The sequence below is a fragment of the Narcine bancroftii genome, chromosome 4, assembly GCF_036971445.1.
Source record: "Narcine bancroftii isolate sNarBan1 chromosome 4, sNarBan1.hap1, whole genome shotgun sequence".
In the NCBI taxonomy this organism is placed as follows: Eukaryota; Metazoa; Chordata; class Chondrichthyes; order Torpediniformes; family Narcinidae; genus Narcine; species Narcine bancroftii.
This window is the reverse complement of record NC_091472.1, coordinates 96886502-96911012: the sequence shown is the minus strand read 5'-3', so window position 1 is coordinate 96911012 and position 24511 is coordinate 96886502. Positions and strand designations below refer to the sequence as shown.

General features: G+C 39.5%; 1 protein-coding gene across 10 annotated transcripts in view; it reads left to right on the top strand.

The window, feature by feature from the left end:
- senp6a (SUMO specific peptidase 6a) overlaps positions 1-24511 on the top strand; it is a 194197-nt gene that overhangs the window by 148289 nt on the left and 21397 nt on the right. For all 10 annotated transcript variants that reach the window (XM_069932103.1, XM_069932104.1, XM_069932102.1 and 7 more), the window contains 6 exons: positions 3036-3127; positions 3712-3828; positions 4934-5056; positions 13001-13093; positions 14477-14859; positions 17085-17167. In XM_069932103.1, coding sequence (XP_069788204.1) covers positions 3036-3127; positions 3712-3828; positions 4934-5056; positions 13001-13093; positions 14477-14859; positions 17085-17167 — 891 coding nt within the window. The remainder of the gene's footprint in view (positions 1-3035; positions 3128-3711; positions 3829-4933; positions 5057-13000; positions 13094-14476; positions 14860-17084; positions 17168-24511) is intronic.

The following is a 24511-nucleotide window of genomic DNA, read 5'->3' as shown; positions in this document are numbered from 1 at the left end:
GAACAGTGCCTTGTATTGTGTCTTGGAAGTCTCCAACCAGATGGCAATAATGTGGACTTCTCAAATTACCATTACCCCCTCCCTTAAATCATTCACTTGCCCTAAATCTTCTCCTTTTCATCAGATTTCCCCCTTCCCTCTCTATTCAGAGCTACCCTCCCCCATCGCTTCAGTTTTTTTTTCTCTTCCCACCTAATATCTACCTTTAACCTCATGCCTGTTAAATATGCTCCTTCCCCTCCTCTCCTCTTCTTTCCCCCCCCATCTTTTTTTTCAGTCAGGTGCCTTCCTGTTGAGTTCCTCCAGGACGTTTGTGTATTGTACATATAATTTGGAAAGGGAAACCTCTGAATCAGAGAGATCTTGAAATCCAGACTCTGACTGCCATACACCACCATGATATTTAAAAATTTTATCCTTTTCCCCAAGTGGAATCCTTCTTCGCATCTGACTTGTGCCATTTAATGTCTTTTCTTGGCAATTAGGTTTAGTATATAGAAGAAGGGAGGGAGGTGTTGAATGTATAAGCAGTGATATAGGGCTTTGGCAGAGCCAGATCTTGAGTATTGTGTGCCATTTTTGCTTCTTTATCTGAGGACGGACATTTCTTACTATTGAGGAGGTGCAGCAAAAGATCCCCATACTGATTCCTGGGATAACAGAACTAATATATGAAGAAAGTTTGGATAGATTATGGTTATGCTGGTTGAAATTCAGAAGAATTTTTTTAATTTATAAAATTAAATGTAGACATTCAGCACAGTAACAGGCCCATTCAGTCCACAACCCATGCCATCCAATTACACCCAATTGACCTACAATCCCCACACATTTTAAAGGGAAACTGGAGCACCCAGATAAAACCCACACATACACGGTGAGAGCATAACATGTCCTTAAAGACAGCACTGGATTCAAACGCTTGCGCTAATCACAATACTAACCACGCCACCTTAAATGAGAATGCGAGGGGATCTCATAAAGACATGGAACATTCTGCCAGGTCGAGACAGGTTAGATAAAGGTATAATGTTCATGATTTTCAGGAAGTCCAGAACAAGGGGTCACAGTCAAAGGTTATTTAGACTGACAGCATGGAAACCACTTCACCAAGAGAGTTGTAAACTTGTGGAATTTCCAAGTAAAAAAGGTTATTACGGTCAGTTCATTTGATATACCCTCTTTTCAAAAGGGAGTTGGATATGGCCCTAATGGCTAAAGGGATCAATGGGTATGAAGAGAAAGCAGGAATAGAGAATTGAAATGGTACAATCAACCATGATTGGATTGAATTGGGGAGTAAGCTTAATGGGCTGAATGGCCAGCTGCTTATATTTTCCATGTTTCAATATTATTACTGGCATGCAAGGTGAAATGATGCAGAAGTAAAATGCTCTTTCACTTCCTGTTTCGATGATAGTAATATTGCATGCATTTTCCAGCTCCATAAAATTGATGAATACAAGATGGATGAGCCAGTAGATTTATTGTTAAGTCAATTAGATAAAATATTGAACAGCTTCAAATCATACTAAATTCTATTTAACAGTTAAATATTTTTAATCTGCATTTCTACAAAAGATCTTTCTTTTCCAATCTTTTTATTATTATTATAATTTATAAACACATACAGTTCAAAGAGATATGAAAAATACATAGTAAATAACGAATTAATACAGAGATATTAAACAATAATATTGCAGAATAAAAATATATCATAAAAAAAATTTAGATCAGTTTAAAGTATGAACTATCTCTAAAAAAAAGATATAATTAATAAAAATATATAAAAAAAGAGAGAAAAAAAACCCCAAAAAGGAAGAAAAAACAAATCTGAATTAAAAACTTTAAAAAAAACCTACCGATATAGCTAAATCACGCCGATCACTCCGATCTCATCTAACAGCCCAATTATCATACATAATCATAAAACGAAAACAGAGCCAGATCAACTCACCACAAATGAAAATATTGAATAAATGGTCGCCAGGTTAACTCAAACTTAGAAGGGGATTCATAGACAGAGTTTCTAATTTTCTCTAAATTTAAACATAGTATATTATCCATGAAATATGATTTACCTAGATCTCATTTCTTTCGATATTTGCAGATTAGGAGTTTCTTAGTTTCGACTTTACCCTCTTTTCCCAATCGGGAGACTACGACTGTTTTAGAGGATATACTATATTCAAAATTCCCTCCAAAAGGTGTGATATCTAAATTATATAATATAATTACAAAAATTAATTCTGGGACTTTTGGAAAGTTTAAAAATGATTGGGAAAGAGAACTCAACCTTCATATTTCCAATGAAAATTGAAATAAAATTCTGCGACTGGTAAACTCCTCTATGTGCAAAACATTCACTGATACAGTTTAAAGTTGTTCATAGAGCTCATGTGTCTAAAGATAAACTCCATCGTTTTTATTTTCATATCGATCCTATATGTGATAAATGTCAATTGGAAATAGCTTCCCTTACACATATGTTTTGGTCCTGTCCCTCTTTACAGAATTATTGGAAGGAAATTTTTTCCATTATATCTACCGTTTTGAATATTGATTTACAACCACATCCCATTACTGCAATTTTTGGATTACCTATGATAGATTTGACTTATTTATCTCTTCCTGCGGATCGTATGATTGCTTTTCTTACACTAATGGCTAGAAGATCTATACTATTGAATTGGAAAGAGGTTAATCCTCCCACTGTTTTCCAATGGTCTACAAAAGATCTGGGCTCCTCTAAAAGTCCAATGTTGTCTTCTCTTCCATATTGGTTGTTAAGTAGGAAATTTGAGCTCTGGCTGTCATGCAATAAGGAAGGCAAGAGCTCACTCATTTCTGCCTGAAAATCTGAGTGGGGTAACCACCTTTTTTGCTTGGTGTGAAATTGTGCAATATTATGACCAAAATGAAAACAGAATGTTTCTGGCATCTTGTTTCTGATTTTCAGCTTCTCCAGTTCATTTCGCTTCATTATTTGAGAGTGCCTTCCTTTTCTCTTCTTAATCTATTTTTTAATTTTCTAGGGTTACCCCAAATACTGTTTACGGAACACTATCCGCTCAAATGATGATGGTTCGGGATCATGCCATTCATCTTTTACGGGTCCTATTAAAAAGTAAGTGTTAAATTAAAAAGAAATTGCATGAACAAGCGTGCATTTTATAATGACCATGTGAATCAAGCATACAGTTAAAATGAATTGCATCCAGCTTGCCACTTGCAACCAAAAGCTTTATGGAGAAGTTGAAGATTTTTATACAAATATAAATTACTCTGGCTAGCAAGTATTAATGAAAGAGGTTGGTGGTACATGAGGTTCAGGTTTCCTGTCGATTAAATCTCTAAAGAATGCTTGAGATAACTTGCTGGAAGCAAAAAGCTAAATGTCTTCCTCCAGATGAAGAAAAAGAGAAAAGAAATTTGAACGATGACTGAACCCAAGTCCCACTGAATGTTGTCTGGTTATTTCGAGTCTTTGTTCTTTGTTCCTCCCTCATGTTTATCGCTCAGAATGAATCAGCAAAGCTTCCGACCTGAATTCTGTATTCACTTACCTTTTTTAAACATTGAAAATTATTTGTGTGAATCAACATTTTCAGTTCTGGATTTGAGTGTTTCATGAACAAAGATGACAAATTACTGAAGATTTGCATTTCCACTCCACAGGGACAATTCTAACTGTTCAATTTTTATAACCAGGTTGATAGTTTATCCTCCTCCACCATCAAAGGGTGGCATATCCGTGACTAATGAAGATCTCTACTGTCTAAAAGAGGGAGAATTCTTAAATGATGTTATTATAGATTTTTATTTAAAGTAAGTAACTCTTTAGTCTTTATTGAGAATTTTTGCAGGAAACAACACTAACAATATAGTAACAAAATGTATTGCAAATGTTGATCACCTAGCCAAGTGTAGGCCTGATGGTCAGTGATGAATAAAATGGTTGAAGTAACTGAGTAGAAATCTCAATGACTTGTACGGTGACAGTCTGTGAGGAGAAAAAAAAAGTCCAACTGTGATTGATTCGTAAGACAATGGAACCCTGCTACAAAACTGCCTCTGTCTTTCATTATCAACACTCTGTGTTGAGAAACCTATCTCTTGCATCCCAAGCCCCCTTGTGTAAGCCATTAAACCCTGGGAAAAAGCCTCTTGGCTATCCAAACAATCAATAGTGTTGTTTTAGACTATCCAAACAATCAGTGGTGTTTTTTAGACAGCAATGTTGTAAAAATCTGTGAAAATTTTAACATAATTACTCACCTTGTGATCATTCACACTGCATACCTTAAGTTCCTGGGCATGTTAGTCCTGGTGCGTTTACGTGCAACAACGTGGCCTAACGTCGGATTCATGAGGTGCATTTTGCGGTGTGATTTAGACTGCAGGCTTTCCCCAAAATGTATTGGGGTCCTGCAGGATAAATCACAGTGCAGGGTAAATCACAGTTCAAGAATTCCTGCACTTTCCCTTTTAGACACCGATGTAATGGCAAATTTCATTGATTGTGCCGTTACATACCTGCAGTTTAAAAACCCTAAAAGCCTCATTATCTTGTACACATCTGTCAGGTCACCCTCATCTTCTGTCATTCCAACGACCAAGTTCATTCACCTTATCCTTGTAAGGCAGGCTCTTCAATCCAGGCAACACCCTTGTAATCTCCTCTGCACCCACTCTCTAGCATCCACATTCTTCCTCTAGTGAGATGATCAGAACTTAACACAATATTCCAAGTGGGGACCAAGCAAGGTAACAAGGCTCTTAAACTTGATCCCACAGTTAATAAATGCTAACACATCTTGTACCTTAATTACAGTCATATTTTTTGGGCATTTTTGTTATATGCGAGGAGATCCAAAATTATGAAAGAACTGTAGGCTGTGATTTTTTTTTGTGTTTTGTTCTGAACTTGTAGGTATTTAGTTCTGGAAAAGATCAAACAGCAGGATGCAGACAGAATACACATTTTCAGCTCCTTTTTCTACAAACGTCTGAACCAACGAGAGCGCCGCAATGTTCCAGACTCTGTCACTCTATCGTAAGCTATCATTGACTCAGAATAATTTTCTGTGGAAAAAGAACAGTCGAATGCATGAGGAAGAAAAGCTGTGTAAATATCCAGAGCTTCCTCTTTTTCTAAATGAATGGGGCATAAACAGGTTATGTTGAGGAAAGTGGAGCTGCTGCCATTTTGTTTGGGCACTAATATTCTTCAAAGAATACTTTCAAATAGATTTGGAAATCTTGTGCTTTCCACTGTCATTGTGAGTGTCTTTTGTAAAAATATAGTAGAACCTGCTGTAAATGGCTTCATTCAACATGTCCTGGATTGCTGGGTCCACTGCACGTGTCTTTCATCGACAACATCATCTCCAAGGTGGTTGTGCCTAATTTGCTATATGCGTGCCCAAGGAGTGATGGATAGAACCTCTCCAGTGACCAGCCTGCAGTTTTTAACCCATTCATTTTGAAAGAAAAATTAAGACTTTCCTTAAAAGAAAAATGGCGCTGCTGTAATGGCAGTGCTGCTACTGATACAGAATTGGGGAGACTGGTGAGCAGAGACATAGCGCTTCCCCGTGGGGTGCTTCTGCCCAGTCCTACTGCCAATTGCTCCGTACAGACTTTAAACGGCCTGTTAAAGGAGCGATGGTGTTTTATTTAAAATACTGCAACTGTGGGGACTGGGCCCAAGATGGCAGCACCTGTGTTTGGCAGCCATGAGGCTGCAGAGTCTGGGTAGCGGTGGACTGGCACAGGGCACCAATAACGTTGAGATCACCTCCAGTTGAGAAGCAGAGGAGACATCCCTAAGGACAATGACCATGGTGGCTCTGTGGCTGAAGGACATACACAGGCGGTGAGCTGTTAGCGACTTGTGGGCAAGCAACCCACACAGGCTACAGTCTGCTGGCAACTTGAGGTCAAAGGATTCATAGCAGGCTGTGGGTTGCTGGAGACTGGCTCATGATTCAAGAGGGTGCTCAGAGCTTCTAAAGGGCCATGGGTGCTTAAAGTTTCCTCATCTAAATTGAAATAAAGATTTATAAATTTAGACATACAACATGATAACAGTCCATAGAAAACCACCAGCCCATGCCCCCCCCAATTTACACCCCCTTAACGTTTCGAATGCTGGGAGGAAACAGGGGAAAACCCATGCAGATACGGAGAGAAAATACAAACTTCTTTCAGACAACACGGGATTTGAACCCCGGTCCTGATCGATGGCATTGTAAAGGCGTTGTGCTAATTGCTTCGCCAACTGGGCTGCCCACATTGTCAGAGTTTTGGATCTGGGTTCAGGTTGCTGATAGTTTGAAATGAACTGGAGTCTGCGGGAGTGTTAGAGGGGAATCCAAGGGCACTCTGATTCTGAGGGGACTCTCCTGCTTCTCTTTCTCTGACTGTAAAAGGTGCTGGTCAATGCAAATGGTGAATTTTTGTTTGCCTTGTGGCAACTAAAGGTAATTTCGTGTATAAAAAAAAACATTTCTGTTTTATTACATGACAATAAATAGTACCTGATCTGATTTTCCTCTGAGTAAGGAATTTACAAAAAAATCACTTGCAAGTCTTCACATGACAAGTAACTGCTCCTCTCCAAATCTGAATACTTTTAGGTTTTCAGTGAACTAATGAAGAAATTTTGGATTTAAAAAAAAAGTTATCTGTTCAGCCACATCAAGAATTTTGGTCCACATGTACATTGAACAATGTATATGATAATTAATCCAGTGACCAGCCTGCAGTTTTTAACCCATTCATTTTGAAAGAAAAATTAAGACTTTCCTTAAAAGAAAAATGGCGCTGCTGTAATGGCAGTGCTGCTACTGATACAGAATTGGGGAGACTGGTGAGCAGAGACATAGCGCTTCCCCGTGGGGTGCTTCTGCCCAGTCCTACTGCCAAAGTTAGGACATTTGGGTAACACCTTTAACATATACAAAAAAAGCTTTGCCAAGGACTCTCAAGTTATTTTAAATTAAAATCAAAGGTGGTGTAAATGTGTTTTCATTAATGAACCAGATCTTCTGACAAGTAGGGATCTGGCTAGGGTCACAGCTCAAACAGATCCTTTCTGCCCACCTTATTCATTTTGACTGTGATGCTTATATCTACCTACCCCTTAGATATCCTTTACATTTCTGCCTTATCATCTTAAACCCATTCCCTCTTGTTTTTTTTTGAATATTTTATTTACATTTTTTCCATACATGCAATTAATTATAAACCATTATAAAGAATAATAGATGTTTAAATTTAAGAAAATTTCATTCGCGACATGATGATTATAACCCCTCCCCCAAATATATATATATATATATATATATAGATAGATATTAAGAAAGGAAAAGAAAGATAGTATCATGATTGCTCGGAGGATCGCTTCCAACTCACTGTTAATCTTCAATATTTTTAATACCTTTACTAAACTAAATATTTAAAAATCGATTGTCCTTTGAAAAAGGTACTAGATAGTTTTGAATCAAATGCATCTTGGGTGATATACTTCCTTTTGTTCCGATTTCATCGTTTATCTTATTCCAAACAGTAAGCAAGTGTTTCAACAATGGTATCTCTCTAACACCAATTATTAATTTTGAATCACATTTATATATAAATTTCTCTGATAATCTTTCTCCTATTTTATCCAATTCTATTTTAACCCATGCTAGTTTTTCTACTCCTTCAAAAAAGGAATCTCATTTAAGCTGCTTGGTAATAATTTTTAAAGTTAGGAAGCTGTAGGCCTCCCAATTCATATTTCCACATTAATCTTTCTGTAGAAACTCTTGACATTTTACATTTTCAAAGAAATTTCCTGACATGTTTATTTAATTCTTGAAAAATCTTTTGTGGCAATGTATTCTTAGGAATATATTAATCTTAGTAAAATTAACCATTCCTACTAATGTTATAGGTAAAGTCATCCATCTTTTAAAATCTTCAATCTTTTTGTATAATTTTGTTTAGATTATTATCTAGACGAATCCCAAAATATTTAATCCCATGTTTTGGCCACTTACATTGAGTATTTATTTGACAATGACTACAATCTCCTTCCATAAAAGGCATAATTTCACTTTTGTCCTAATTTATTTTGTAACTAGAAATCTTACCATATTCTTCCAAATTAAAGTGTAATTTTCACAAGGAAGTCTCAAGTTCTGTCAAATATATTAAAACATAATCTGCCAATAAACTAATTTTATGCTGCTCTTGACCAACCATAAATCCCAAATCTGCTAGTGGCTCAAAAGCTAAGATAAACAAAGCCACAGCAACACTTAAATCTTTTTGCTAAATGTATAATACAAATTAATCTGGCCATGTTGTCCATTGATTGATTCTTTTTTACAAGGGCTGTCTGATCCATATTTATTAATTTAGTCATCCTATTTGTCAGTATTTTAGCAATAATCTTTTGATCTGCATTAAATAATGCAATAGGTCAATATGATACTGGTTGCAAAGTATCTCTTTTTTTTGGTATCACAGTAATTATTGCTGTTGAAAATTATTCTTGAAGAGTATATAATATTGATGCTTGATTAAACATTTCCATAAAGATTCTCTGCCCTGGGAACAAAGGATTTTTATTGTTCAATCAATGCCCTTCATAATTTGATGAACCTTTAGGTCACTCCTCAGCACTCCATTTCAGGCCACAAACTAGTGAATCTCTTCTGCACTCCCTTTTTCTACCATACCATTTCTGTTGTGTGGCAACCAGAACTATACACAATAGTCCAAATACACTCCAACCAATGTTTTTTTTTACAACTGCAACATGATGTGCAACTCTTCTACTCAATCCCTCCACTGATGAAGGCAAATGTACGAAATGTCTTTTTCAGTCCCTATCCACCTATGTCACCACTTTCAGGCAGCTATGGACGTGCACACCAATATCAACACTCCCAAGGTTCCTGCTATTTACCGTAATCTATATGTCTCACCAGAATTTGATCTCCTACAGAGCATTACCACGCAAGTGATTTGATTAAATTCTATTGGGCATCTTCCATTGGCCATATTTCCATCAAATTGAGACTATCTTCTTTGCTATATGCAGCTCCACCAAGTTTTGTGTCATCTGCAAACTTACTAAAAAGGCCACATGCTCTTTTTTCTGATTTTTTTATGTATATACAGGCACTCCCTGACTTAAGACCTGCTTGACTTCCTTTGAAGAAGACCGCAGAGCCCACCTCACTGACAAAAGGCAAAGGAGGAAAAACCCAACACCCAACCCCAACCAACCAATTTTCCCCTGCAACCGCTGCAACCGTGTCTGCCTGTCCCGCATCGGACTTGTCAGCCACAAACGAGCCTGCAGCTGACGTGGACTTTTTACCCCCTCCATAAATCTTCGTCCGCAAAGCCAAGCCAAAGATATGTCTCACCAGAATTTGATCTCCTACAGAGCATTACCACGCAAGTGATTTGATTAAATTCTATTGGGCATCTTCCATTGGCCATATTTCCATCAAACTGAGACTATCTTCTTTGCTATATGCAGCTCCACCAAGTTTTGTGTCATCTGCAAACTTACTAAAAAGGCCACATGCTCTTTTTTCTGACTTTTTTATGTATATACAGGCACTCCCTGACTTAAGACCTGCTTGACTTGCGTCCATCCACACATACGACCAAATTAAAAAATATATATATATATACATGGACACATGCACATACGCAGTATAACTGATTATCTGAAATGGTCAGGACAAGGCCCTATGATGGATAAATGTTTTCTTTGGCGATTTAGTCATTTTTTAAAAAACAGCCCAATAGCAACACAAATCACTTGTATCAATGTTTAAACAACAAGAAACAACAAGGGAAGGCTTTTTAAGCATTAAAATAATGTTTAATTTTCACCAAAAAAAATACTGGAAGCTGCTGATCACCGACATAGACCAACCACTGTCACTGATTACCAGGGAGTCTTTTCGGGCTGGTGGAACACCCACTGGCGAGTCGGTGCCTCCTTGGGCACCAGAACTCCTGGCTCCCGAGTCCCAACTCTGAATCCTCCCCATAACCTTCAACACACACACATGGAGGAAATCTGGTGTGTGTGTGCTGTAGTAGGCCAAGGGGAGGGTTTGGCATCGGGAGCTCTTTAGTGCCGGGGAGGGAAGGGATGAAGAAGGGGGTAGGAGGGAGGGATGGAAGGGGAGGGAACACCACTGAGCTTGAGGTCCTGCTCCTACCTGAGAGCAGCTTTCCTTGATGACGCTGGGATAAGGGATTCTTCTGACTACTTGCGGTTGGGACACTGGCACGCAGTGGAGAGGGAGAGTTGGAGAGAAATGTCAATAGGGGAAGGTGAAGAAGAAATGGAAGGAGAGGGAAGGGAGTTACCTGAAACTAGGACAATCGTCGTTCTAACTTCATGTCGGGTGAATTTTTTTTCCAACCTGTGAGGCCAGTTCAGCTCAAAAAAAATTTTGGATAGATGAGGATTTTGGAGTGTACAATTTCGGAGTTGTACTGTGTATGCATATATGTATGTGATATAATTTATGGTGTTTATGTTGCATTTGACAAACTATAACAGGGATACAGGGCATGTAAGAGACAAAACGTATACTTGTTAGTCAGCGTTTTGTGGTCCATAGGCTGGGCGCGGCTATCTTGATTTCTGTGCACATGAGTGAGTCTTCAGTTGATGCACACACGTTGGTTTTGTGTATTGGAGCGCGGTTGGCCCATGCACAAGAGTTAAGCACCTTGACAATATTGAATTCTTGCCATTAACTCTCGCGCATACGTCAACTAAACTCCAATACTTCATTGTATTGTTGAGCATTAACATTCTGGGAAGTCTAACATGTTGGATTTTATGAAGAGTGTAACCAAAGTCTCACAAAAATGGGTGAATTAATAAGTTTGCTGATGGCACAAAGATTGTGGAGTTGTGGACAGGGTCAAGGGCTATCAAAAAATATTACAGGATAACAGATGGGGTTTAAACCGGGCAGGTGTGAGGTGTTGGACTTTGGGAGGTCAGATGCAAGGGGAATGTAGACATTTAAAGAAGAACTCTTGAAAACATTGTGCAGAGGGATTTGAGAGGGGATCCATATCCATAGCTCCTTGAAAGTGGTCACACAAGGAGATAGTGTGGTAAAGAAGGCTTATAGTATGCTTGTCTTCATTGGGTGGAGCATTCAATATAAAGTAAGTCCTGTTACAGCTAAATAAAACTTTGGTTAGCCTGCCCTTGGGAGTATTGTGTGCATTTCTGGTCACCCCATTATAGGAAGTATGTGGCTTAGGAAGAGGTAAAGAAGAGAATAACCAGAATGTTGCCTAGGTAAAAAACAAAAATTTTTGTGATACACAAGTTCCCATGGTGACTCCTAATCAGCCCCTATCTTTCCAAGAGAAAATAAATCCTGTCCCTCAGAGTCTTCAATACCCTGATACAAGTTGCTCACAAGCATGTTATTTCCACTCTTAATGTTTTTGAACCGGGGATAACATTAGCTATCTTCCAGTCTTCTGGTGTCTCACTTGTGTTGAGTAAAGATGCATTAAACTCTCTCAAAGCCCCAGCAGCATCCTCCCTTCCCTTGTTATCCATGGATCAATCCTGTCAGACTGTGGGGATTATCTACTCTAATGGGTTTAAATATTTGTAGCACTCCTTTCTGATGCAGATATGCTTCACAGTATCAGTGTACCTCTCCCTTTATCTGTCCAACCTGAACATCCTTCTCACTGTTGAATGCAAATGAGAAGTGATCATTTAGGATTTTGCTCGCACTCTCTGGCTCCACACACCGATTACTCTTCTAGATCCTGAGGAGACCTATTCATTCCATTGCTACCCTCTTGCTATAAAAATGGTGTTGATGCACCACTTTAGTAACAGGTAGAATAAACTTTGGAGCTTCTGGGAATGGTGCTTGCTGGAATATTTTTTGTAAATCTTGTTTCAATTAATGTTGTCTTTGAAACTTCCAACATGGATAATAAGGAAATCCCCATGATGTTTAAACCCACCTTCAGTTGAATATTCCGTTTCTGTTTGGATGCTGGGCTCAAAACTAAGGCATAAATTTTTGACTAACAGTTCCATGAGTCTTGCAGGCATGCTGGGAACAAATTGGAGAAAGTGGGCATGCTCTTGGTTTTTCAGTCATGACCACTGAGTGCAGTGAATGGCCTAACATTTACAGAAATAAAAAAGAATGTCTGAATCTTCTGAAAAGGCCTTCTGACTAGGAAATTAACAGTGCATTTATTGATGTATTACAGTGTGTACCACATATATGTGCATGGTATGCATAGCCCTGGTGTAAAAGTAGTACGTTGGTTTGAGAGGAGTTGGCAACTACATTAAGAGATGGACACTGTTCGATCTCCTTCATCTGCTTTGCCCAGAAGTGATAATATGAAATGATGCTCAGGTTGGTGCTGCAAGGGTTGATGTCAGCAGGGTGATGGGAATGGAATGGCATGAGGGCAGCAGGTGAGCTCAGCATTGCAGAGCAGGCACTCAGCTTTGATGTAAGTATCAGTATGTTGCTGGGCCAGGGTCATTGCTTGAGAGACTCCAGTTCAAATTCTACCATGATAGCTGAAGATCGTAAATTCAGAAATGAATTAATTCTGCGTTTACAAACTATCTCAGTAATGTAATGTACAAAGCCACAAACCCCATCTCATTCATTAATGACCTTCAGGCAAGGAAATCTGTTCTTTCCCATTCTGTCCTAAATGTGACTTAAAACCCACTCAACATGGTTAGCCTACAACACCCTCCTGAGCTCAGGGCAATCAAAGATGGACAATCAGGCAGGTGTTGACAATGGCCATATCCTAAAAACTAATAAATAATCTGTCAATTTAATTTGGGGAGATTTGCCGTGCTTTTTTACGTGGTGTATAACAACAAATATTCTTTCATAGCTATGTTGAGTAATGGTAGGTTTTGTCATCTTAAATCCTGTCTACTATTTAGATTACCACAGCGACGTCATGCCAGAGTGAAAACATGGACACGGCACGTGGATCTCTTTCAAAAGGACTTTGTGTTTGTTCCAATTAATGAAACGTGAGCATTGTTGAGCATTAATTTATCCCTATCTATGTAGCACATATTATCATTAATGGTCTTAATATTTTCTGAAGAACTGAGATGTGATGCCTTCCCTGCTTGAAGTTAATGTGCAATAATATTTCACAGGTTTTCAAGTGTTTCATATTAAACAGGACCAAGGTTGGGGGAGGGTGATTAATAGGAATGTTTCTCTGATGATGCATCTGTAACTACAGAGCAAAGAAGCCCACTTGAATGACTGTCCACAAAGACCTATTGTAAGGTCCTATCCTGAAGAGATTTTCATCTGAAATGTTCATTTCCCTTCATAGATACTGAGTTCCTCCAGCAGTTTGTATTTTGTACTTGAATGGCTAAACCTCCACCTTAAGGTTGACTTTCTCTGTCCCCTTCCCTGTTGGCATACAGGCTGCAGGATGTACTGCCACAAAATGTCAGATGGCATCTCGCCAATCCTTGGTCAACAACAGCAAGGGCAGTTGGCCTTTGGGAATGCCATTAACTGCAGTTTCCTTTCCAAAGTACACCATATTCCTGATGTAGCATTATTATTTCCAATATTATCGTCTATGAATCTGAATTACGAGGTTCCCGACCCATCAGTATTGCAGGATTACCTTGATCGTGTGAGCTACATTTATTTAAGAGGACAGTTAAGGATAGGCAATAAACACTGACAACAAAGGCCTTGCTAGAAATGTTGACATCCTGAGAAAGAAATTTTCAAATAGAATCAAGATCTGATAAAAGATTCTTACCTGCAATGTTGACCATTCTTTTTCTCTTACTGATAACTACTCGACCTGCTGAGTTCCTCCAACAGATGTTCCAGATTCCAACATATGTAATTTCTTGGCGTTTCCAGATTGAAATGTTCTCAGATATGTTTTATTTGAACAATTGTTGTGCCATAAAGCCACAAAATGTGAAATAGGATATTTTTTCTGCCAATTTTGACTGATTCCTCTCCACTCTCAGCTGAATTGTAGTCCTTCGGATATTCTGTTACGCACACGCCTGTCACTGACATCCAATCCAGAGCAATGACATTTGTTTTTGACAAAAAATCCACATGCACTTCCTACAAAGCTCACTGGGTGGCAGCAAATGCAAGAATTCTGTCTGATATTTCTGTTGAGCCTATTGTAACCCAAGAGAGATAAATTACTTTGTAGAAATCTAGAATAGATTTTAATCAGAAATAGTTAAATACTATGTAATTTGAAATGTTACTAGTTTTACATATTTGGATTACACTAGTTCTGCAACTGAAAAGTTGTCAGTGAGGTTTTTAATAATGGATTAATTAATTTTAACCAGCATCTCAAGCTAAATGGTACGATTTAAATCAGGTTTTTACTTTTGATTTTGCTGCAGGGCTCATTGGTTTTTGGCAGTGATTTGTTTTCCTGGCCTCTGCTCTGAACCAAATCTGAAGTTGCAGGAAGATGAAGGAATGCAACACAACTCTAACTTAGCAGAAAGCAACATGAACTCTGCTTCTTTGCAAGAGGAGATGGACAGTTTAGCTGACAATTCAGATGTAAATGAACAGAGGAAAAGTCCAGACATTAGCAGAGTTCCAGAAGACTCTGTTGACAGTAACTGTGAGAGTGTGGTGTTTAATAAACTCCACATAAGAAGATGCTTGTCTGCCACTAATAATGCCCTTGATAACTTTAATCAACTTAACAAAGAATCCGAAGATCGCCAAAATTCTGGCCAGAAAAAGGAAAATGGAATGGAAGATAAACAGCCAGGTAAATACCAGTTAATTCCACAAGTAGACTTGTAAAATATTTAATTTTGAATAAGATATTTTAAAAGTTGTTCGTGAAACTGCTGAAGGGGAACAAGCGAAAATTAAACATGTTTTTACAAGCTGACAGTTCAAGGAGTGGTTGTTGCAGTTTAAAAATTAATTTTGCAATAAAATAATAAGAATGTGCACTTTCTATTTACTTCTGTTCTGATATTACAGTAGTTCCTTTTAAATATTGCGGTATGTCAGTTTTCTTGGATTTCTAAAGCATTACATGAATACTGAGAACAGGAAATCAGTGATTAAAAGGTTTGAATTATATTGACCTAGAAATTCTCATATGAATTTTGAATGAATTGCTTGAGTGTCATGTCTACCATAATATACTAAAAAGCTTTGTTAGTCGCTGTCCAGGCACTCCAACTCATACAGACAATAGTACAATAATAACAGGTAAATGAACAGCGATGTAACAGTATTCAAGTAGTGCATGGTATAAAGAAAAGTACAAAAACCTAGCAGAGGGAATAGAGAAAAGTGTAAAAGAAAATGCAAGAGCATCATCTTTTGCCAGCATGAGATCCATCCTTGCATCTGGAGCATGTGTATCTTATCCCTGATAGGGGTGGGGGGGGGGGAAGAAAAAGAGTATTTTAATATTTTAGCAGTTCTGTGAGACAGCTGGAGGTGTCGATGGAGTTAAAGAGGTGAGGTTGGTTTTCATAACAGCCTGAGCAGAGTTTACCAATCTTTGTAGTTCCTTGCGATATTGGCAGAGCAGTTCCCAAATGCATTTGGAGAGGATGCTTTCTATGGAGCATCTGTAAAAGATGATAAGAGACCTCAGGGACATGCTGAATTTGATCAGGCTTCTAGAAGGTTAGCGTAGCTGTTAGTGCAATGCTGTTACAGTGCCAGCAACCTGGGTTTGAATCCAGACCAGTCTGTAAATGGTTTCTATGTTCTCCACGTGTCTGCATGGGTTTCCTCCTGGTGCACTGGTTTTCTCCCCCCTTTCAAAAAAAAGTAAGAGGTTGTAGGTTAATTGGGGAATTTGGGCGAAATGGGCTTGTGGGCTGGAAGGACCTGCTTCTGGACTGTATGTCTAAATATAAAATGTATAAGTATCTCTGGTGTGCTTTCTTGGTTGTAATATCACTGTGGGTAGACCAGGACAGATTGTTGGTGATGTGTACGCCTCAGAATAAGAAACTCTCAACCACAGATGGTCCAGGTCTTCCCAATTCTAGTATCCCTTTCTATTTATTCCTTCCAGTCATTTCTCAGCTTCTCATCCATTCAGGGTGCTGTCTCCACAGGCTCATCACTTTACCCCACGTCCAATATTTTCAATAATTATTGTAAATTGTGTAGCTTCTTCCATTTTGTAACTCTAAAATTGTGGATACATCTCACTCAGATTCAGAATTACATTGCAGCTGATTCTTTAAAGCTGTTTAATTCCTACTTGGTGATATGGAAATTCAATGTATAATCTTTGAGGTGACAGAATGTGTACTTGAACAAGATTTGACTAGGGTCACTGCCTTTCAAAATATGCACTGGAACTGGTTGATATACTTTGACATAAGCAGCCACCTGCCAAAAGTGTTAGCCTCAGTATTTTTTTAGTGGACCTGGGTGGAATTGAAAATGACATGGGAACCTAGCAAGATCTGTGTCCTGGAAATTTTAATGACAGGATAATGGTTAACAGGATATCCTTTGGCATGGGGTTGCAGTTTGGAAAAGATCCAGATGAAGCTTTGTTTGGGTGGTAGGGTGGGGGAGATTGCTTTTTAGGGCTCTGGATGAAGGTTGACATTTAGAGATTGGGTAAAGAAAGGTAACTGAAAGAGGAGCATCACCTGAAAATCATCTGCCGTGGAGTCTGCAGTTCTTTTCCTCCCTTGACTGAAGTCGACTGTAAATTAAAGTTTGGGTACCTCACTGGCTACCTGTACGTCACAATTAGCACTCTGACTTGTTGGAGGGAAGGAATGTGTTACTATTGATGTTGCTGTATTCTGTGAAAGTATCCACAACAACTTAACATTTTCAATTAAAGGTCAAAATGTTAATTGGACATGGATTTAAAATCTGTTGTTTTGCAAAACAAATAATACTTTTCAGTGCGTTCCTAAATGTCTGTTGCTTAATTGTCATGGTCTGATGTTGTTGACTTCAGGATCGAGACTGATGTTTGTTAAATTTTCTGAACAGATTCCTTAAAGCAAATTGAAGTCAGTTACGCTGATGATAATGAAGATCCATTTGACTTCTTGCCAGATCAAGAATACAGTCAGGTACGGTTATAACTTGTACCATCCTTTCATCAGCTGGTAATCTTGATGCATCAAGCATTTATGAATTTAATGCTAACTCCGTCATGGTAAGTAACAGCAATTTGCTCGGTATCACTATTGCACCTGTTGTTGAGCAACAAAGAAGGTGTGCATTTATACAGCAGGTTCATTAGTATTTGTATTTTCTTCTTTGGCTTGGCTTCGCGGACGAAGATTTATGGAGGGGGTAAATGTCCACGTCAGTGCAGGCTCGTTTGTAGCTGACAAGTCCGATGCGGGACAGGCAGACACGGTTGCAGCGGCTGCAGGGGAAAATTGGTTGGTTGGGGTTGGGTGTTGGGTTTTTCCTCCTTTGCCTTTTGTCAGTGAGGTGGGCTCTGCGGTCTTCTTCAAAGGAGGTTGCTGCCCGCCGAACTGTGAGGCGCCAAGATGCACGGTTTGAGGCTATATCAGCCCACTGGCGGTGGTCAATGTGGCAGGCACCAAGAGATTTCTTTAGGCAGTCCTTGTACCTCTTCTTTGGTGCACCTCTGTCATGGTGGCCAGTGGAGAGCTCGCCATATAACACGATCTTGGGAAGGTGACGGTCCTCCATTCTGGAGACGTGACCCACCCAGCGCAGCTGGATCTTCAGCAGCGTGGACTCGATGCTGTCGACCTCTGCCATCTCGAGTACTTCGACATTAGGGATGAAAGCGCTCCAATGAATGTTGAGGATGGAGCGGAGACAACACTGGTGGAAGCGTTCTAGGAGCCGTAGGTGATGCCGGTAGAGGACCCATGATTCGGAGCCGAACAGGAGTGTGGGTATGACAACGGCTCTGTATACGCTTATCTTTGTGAGGTTTTTCAGTTGGTTGTTTTTCCAGACTCTTTTGTGTAGTCTTCCAAAGGCGCTATTTGCCTTGGCGAGTCTGTTGTCTATCTCGTTGTCGATCCTTGCATCTGATGAAATGGTGCAGCCGAGATAGGTAAACTGTTTGACCTATCTTAAACTTAAACTTAAACTGGTTTAAGTTGGTGCTAAATATACATAACATTATAAATACAATTCCTTGTTTTATGGTTATGGGTAAAAGGAGGGGAGGTGTGTAAGAAAAACCTCTGGAGCCAAGCTGCCCTATAAGAGTGATGAGCCAATCGGATGGAGCAGAGGGAAAATTGTGAGGCTCAGCAACGGACTAAAGGAGTGCTCTGCATTGCTTGCGGCACAGAAACTGAGATGGACTCGGTAGGTCAAATGGTCTCCAACTGTGCCTGAGAATTTTTATTGTTGTATGACAGGAGGTGAAATTACTGGAGCCCTGGTAGAGGTATCTGCATCTTTGTTAGCTATGGGTGAGGAACTGGAAAACTAAAGGGTGACTAATGTTAAGAAGGGCTGTAAGGATAAGCCAGAGAACCATAGGCTGGGGAAAAATTCTGAGGGACAGGCTCTACCTTCAGTTAGAGAAAAATTACTAATTCGGAATAGTTTGCATGGCTTTATGCATGTCTCCTGAATTAAACTGAGGTTTTTATTTTGAAGCAGTAACCAGGATGATTGACGAGGGCAGGGTGGTAGATTTGTCTACATGGACTTTAGCAAATCTACTATGGGATCCACATGGGATCCAGAGCGAGCTTGCCAATTGGATATAAATGTGGCTTTGTGGTATGAAGCAGAAAGTGGTAGTAGTAGGTTGTATATCAGATTAAAGGCCTGTGATCAGTGCTGTGCCGCAGGGATCAGTGGTCACTTGTTTGTCATCCATATTAATGATGTACGTAAGAACGTAGTTGGTGTGATTAGTAATTTTGAAGATGAACACAAAATTGGTAGTATTATGGATGGTGAAAACGGCCTGAGATTGCAACTGAATCTTGAAGAACTGGGAAAGTGGCCAAGGAATGGCAGATGAAATTTAAAACGCTGACAAGTCAAACCATTGCTGGACTTGCACAGTAAATGGCAGGGCCTTGGAGAGTGTGCTATAGAACAGAGAGACTTTGGGATACATAGACTTAGTTCCCTGAAAGGAGTGTCGCAGTAGAGTGGTGAAGGAGGCATTTTGCATGCTTGTCTTTGCAGGTCAGGGCATTGAGAACAGAGGATGGGATGTCAGGTTGCAACTATGCAAGATATTGGTGAGGCCACATCTGGAGTATTGTGTACAGTCTGTCACCCAGCTTTAGGAACAGATCGCGCACTTGCATCACTCTGCGCATGCCCAGCAGCGCGATCGACCGCGCAGGCTCGTCTTCTGATGCACCACTGCGCGTGACAGGGCCGCCGGGCACAATAGCAGAACCGCACGAGGTTGTAAAACGCCACTCGGCCGCTTCGCCAGTGCGCCCGGCATCACGGGCAAACGTATCAGAGTCAGCCGGGCGGGTAACGATGCCGGCGTCATCTTGCAGTTGCAAGATGGGCGCCAGCGTCATCTTGCGGTTGCAAGATGGGTGCCAGCGTCATACTTATCTGTCCAGGAGTTCATTGAGCTTTAGGAGCTGGATCAGTCAACTCCGTGGCTTCACTCTGGTGAGTAGGCCTCAATTCTTCAGCACTTTTATAAGGTAATTTCTTTTGCAATTGAACTTTTGGTTTCTTCACATTTGTAGCCATTGTCTATCTTCAATCTTCAGACACCTTCAGAAACTTTATTTAAAACTTTTCAGACTTTTCAATTCGGGCATTAAATAGTTCAACTGGGGAGAGGTGGAATTGCATGTCTTCTTCCTACACCATCTCGCTACACCCCACAGAAACCTCCTGTTTCTGTCTTGATTTATGAACTCATTTTTTAATGGTGCCTGCTTGTAGAAAGAGGTACATTACAGAAATAATTTTTTTAGTATAACCTTTCCTAATAAGAGCCTCAAGCTCACTACAGCCAGTAAAAGCATAGTTGAATCTAACTTTTCCTGCAAATATCCTCTCAACTGTAAATGGTAGAAAAGTGTATTTTGTAAAATTCCATACTTGTTTCTTCATTGTTGAAATAACATAACTGATCTTTTTAAAACAATCCTCTACAGTTTTAATTCCATTATGAAACCAAATATTCATAAATTGATTGTCTTTAGTAAAAGGTATGAGATTAATTTGAAAGAAAGCTGTTTTGGCAAAATACTACCTTTAGATCCAATTTCATTATTCATCTTGTTCCAAATATTAATCAAATGATTAAGCAAAGGTGCTTCTCTCGCACCAGTTATTAATTTTAAATCCCATTTGTAAATGAATTCTTCTGCGAAGTTCTCTCCAATTTTATTTTAACCCAAGCTGGTTTTCTCGATGCTTCAAATAGTAAAATAAGAAATCTCAGTTGAGCCACCTGGTGGTAATTTCTGAAATTTGGAAATTGCAAACCTTCCAGTTCATATTTCCATGTTAATTTTTTTCTGTGGATACACTTGACATCTTTCCTTTCCAAAGAAATTTTCAAATGTATTTATTTAATTCTTGAAACACATTCAAACTTGTACTGATATCCTTCCTTGAATTCCATGGCTGTCAATTTGCTTGAAAATATTATACTTTGCAAAGTACCAGTGGAGGATCCATGCAAATAGTGTTGTAAATCACATTCATTAATTTATTGTTCCTTGGGTTATTTAGCTGAGCCCAACTTGTTGTTATTAATTCCATGGTGACCTTGTTTGTTCCCCTTGCAATTTCATAAACCATATCAATTGTTTTGGTGTTTATTATCACAAGAGGCGAGTGGCTTAGAGTGTCATGTTTTATCCCATCTTATCCTATTGAATATTGCTGTTTGTTCCCCTTGCTGCAGCATTGATATCATCCTCCTCTGGTGAGAATTTGGGCCAATGTGCTTATTCCATGTTGTACAATTCCATACACAAATTTTAATTTTAATGCCCAGACTGTGTCCTGTGAATCCACACATCCTGTCAGCTGTCAACTCACTCTTCCTTCCACTATCCTTTTATTCATCATCTTTAATTTTAAAAAAAGTTTTAGACACCCTTTTTAAATAAGCCATTTATCTTTTCTTCTTTCAGTTTAGCCACCATCTGTTTTGTATCTGTTCAGTACTTCCAATATTTAAGTTTGGTTGTCATCTACATTATGAATTTTACATATTTTAAACTTCCTCATTGTGTCTCATTTTAACCATTATCCTGAAGTTCTAGGTTTGGTTCGCCTTTCTGGGGACTTGCCTGTTCTCTGAGCCTTTAAAATATTCAATTATTGGTTTTGATTCTACTCTAGCCAATCCTGATTGTTTTCCAGCTCACTGAAATTAGCCATCCAGTGAAGTGCATTTTTGCTTAACTGTAATATAACCCTAATATAATAATTTGTTCCCTAATGAAACATAGGTTACTGTATACCATTGATTCAGCAGTTTTTTTCCTCCTACAATGGCTGGAGTTGACGGAAAAAAAAAAATTCTCTTGTACATAATTCAGAAATTCTTTCTCTGATTTACCATCAACATTCTTGTTGCCCAAATCTGTTTCTGGATAATATTGCTATACTTTTTCCCCTCTTTTTGTTTTACACTTGTAATTTGGTGGATTACATATACAAACATTTTAATAGCTCCCCCATTATTCCTTAATGTTAACAAACTGAGTTTTTTGGGGGTAGAACATAAAAGTCTACAGACACAGGATTGAAGTAAAAGCGCAAAGCTGGAGAAACTCAGCAGGTAAAACAGTGTATTTTATATAGCAAAGATAAAGATACATAATCAATGTTTTGGCATTCAACACCATCATCCCCTCAAAACTTATCAGCAAGCTCCAAGACCTGGGACTCAATGCCCCACTGTGTAATTGGATCGTGGATTTCCTCACCTTCAGACAACATTGAGGATTGGTAAGAATATCTTCACAATCTCCATCAGTACCACAGCACCACCGGGCTGCATTCTCAGCCCTTGCTCTACTCACTTTACACCTATGACTGTGTGGGTCGGTACGATAATGACATCATTTACAAACAAACAGCAGTATTCAATAGGTAGTGGATAAAGGTGACGAGTCGGCATACAGGAGGGAGATTGAAAACTTGGCCAAATGGTGCACCATCAACCACCTCGCACTCAATATCACCAAAACCAAGGAGATGATTGTTGACTTCAGGAATCAGAGGTATACAATCCAGGATCAGAAGTGGAAAGGGCGAGCAAATTTCAGTTCTTGGGAGTCAGTATATCAGAGGATATTTCCTGGACCCAACACACTAATGACATCATGAAGAAAACATATTAGTTCCTCTACTTCCTTGGGAGTTTGCGGAGGTTTTGCATGACACCAGAAACTCTGGTAAATTTCTACATATATGTGGTGGAAAGTATGGGGACACCAATACCCCTGAGCATTAAGCCCTCCAAAATGTAGTGGACACAGCCCAGGACACCACAGGCAAAACCCTCCTCACTATCGAGAGCATCTACAGGGAACTCTGTCGTTGGAGAGCAGCAAGCAATCATCAAAATCCACAACACCCAACACATATTTTTCTTGCTGCTGCCATCAGGAAAGGTCTAGGTGCCACAAGATTCGCACCATCAAGTTCAGGAACAGCTGCCTTTGCTCCACCATCAAACTCCTCAACAGACTCATCAGAGACTCATTTAAGGGCTCTTACTTTTGCACTTTTTGTTTTTAATTCTCTCTGTATTGCACAGTCAGTTTGTTTACATTTGTTACCGGTTTCCAGTTCTTTCTTTGTTTACATGTGTTCATTGTGTCCATTTTTTTTGCACTCCCAATAAGTGGTAAATTCTGCCTTTTCTGCAGGAACAAGAACCTCAGGGGTTGTTTGTGATGTTTTGCATGTACTCTGACAAGAAATCTGAGATCTAATCTGAACCCATTATCAAGGTATGAGCAAAATGTAGACAGGCCTCTCAACAGAATGGTGGGTGGGAGGGGCAGAGGGAGGAGCACAGTCCCACAGGCAGGAGGTAATGGGTGGATAAGCGAGGAAACAGGGGGAGGGGGAAGGTTCTGTGAATGGAGAGGGAAGGTGTGGAGAGCTGGAGGAAAGAAGACAAGGATGGGGAAGAAAGGGAGTCGACTAGTAGGAACCTGAGAAGGTGATGTTAATGCCATCTGGTTGCAGAGTGCCCAGACAGAACATTAGGTGTAGCTCCTCCAATTTATGGGTGGTCTTGGTTTGACAGAACATGAGGGAGAGACATGTCAGCATGGGAGTGGGGCCCAGAATTGAAATGGTTGGCACTAGAAGATCCCTGTCATTGATGCAGACAGAGCAAAGTTACTTAATGAAGCGATATCCCAGTTTGTGACCAGTGCCTCTGACATAGGGAAGGTCACAACAAACTGTTCTTTGGTCCCTTTCTCCCTCCACTCATCTCGTCCTCCCCTCTCCACCCACAATTTTATTCTGGCTTCTACCTGCTTTTCCACATTCTAACGAAGGGCTCAAACCCAAAACGTTAACTGCCCTTTACTTCCTTGCTGTGTAATCTGATGAGTTTCTGCAGCACATTCATGTATTGCTCAAGACCCCAGCATCTGCAGAATTTCTTTTTTTTAACTTCTTTGGTCCCTCAGTTAGGTTTCTTCATGACAGTGTTTTAAAGGTTTTTCTTGTTCATGCTATCAGTTATCCTTTTTTTATAAAAATTGGTCCCCATTTTTCCTTTATTGAAACTCCTGTAGGCAGGCATATTACGTTTCCAATCTTTCTGATTCATGAGCAAGTTCTCTAATTGCCCTAAATCATAATCCCCTTGTGGCAACTTGCCCATCCAGCTCATCACACTCATTTGATTTGTGCAGTGTAGACACTTTCTAAACCCATTCAAACCCTTGCAAATACCCCTGCTTAAGACATTGTTAATACATTGATGCTTATCAAAGGATTGAAAGACCATTCTAAATGTTCCCCTTGCAGGTGGTTTTCATGATCAATTATTTTTCAGGGTCTTATTATTGCTCAATTCTTAAACCATACAGGCATTCTTTCAGCTTAAGTCTCCCCAAGCCTTTCTGCTTGGCCAGTCTCCATTCTGCCTTGCTTCTGAATGGAATAACTGTAAAATCCAAGGCATCTGGAATACAGAATCAGAATTTGGTGTTTTGCAGCAACAAACATTGATGTTATGAACCACCTGACAACAATAATATATAAAATTGTATGTAAAAATTGAATTGCACGGAAAGTAAGGCAGCGTCTTTGGTTCATTGATCATTCAGGAATCTGATGGCAGGGGGGAATAAGCTGTCCCTGTGCCACTGAATGCTCATCTTCAGACTCCTGTACCTCATTCCTGATGGTAGCAGAGTGAAGAGGGCATGGCCTGGGTGGTGGGGGTCTTTGAGGATAGAGGCTGCTTTTTTTAAGACACTGCCTCTTAT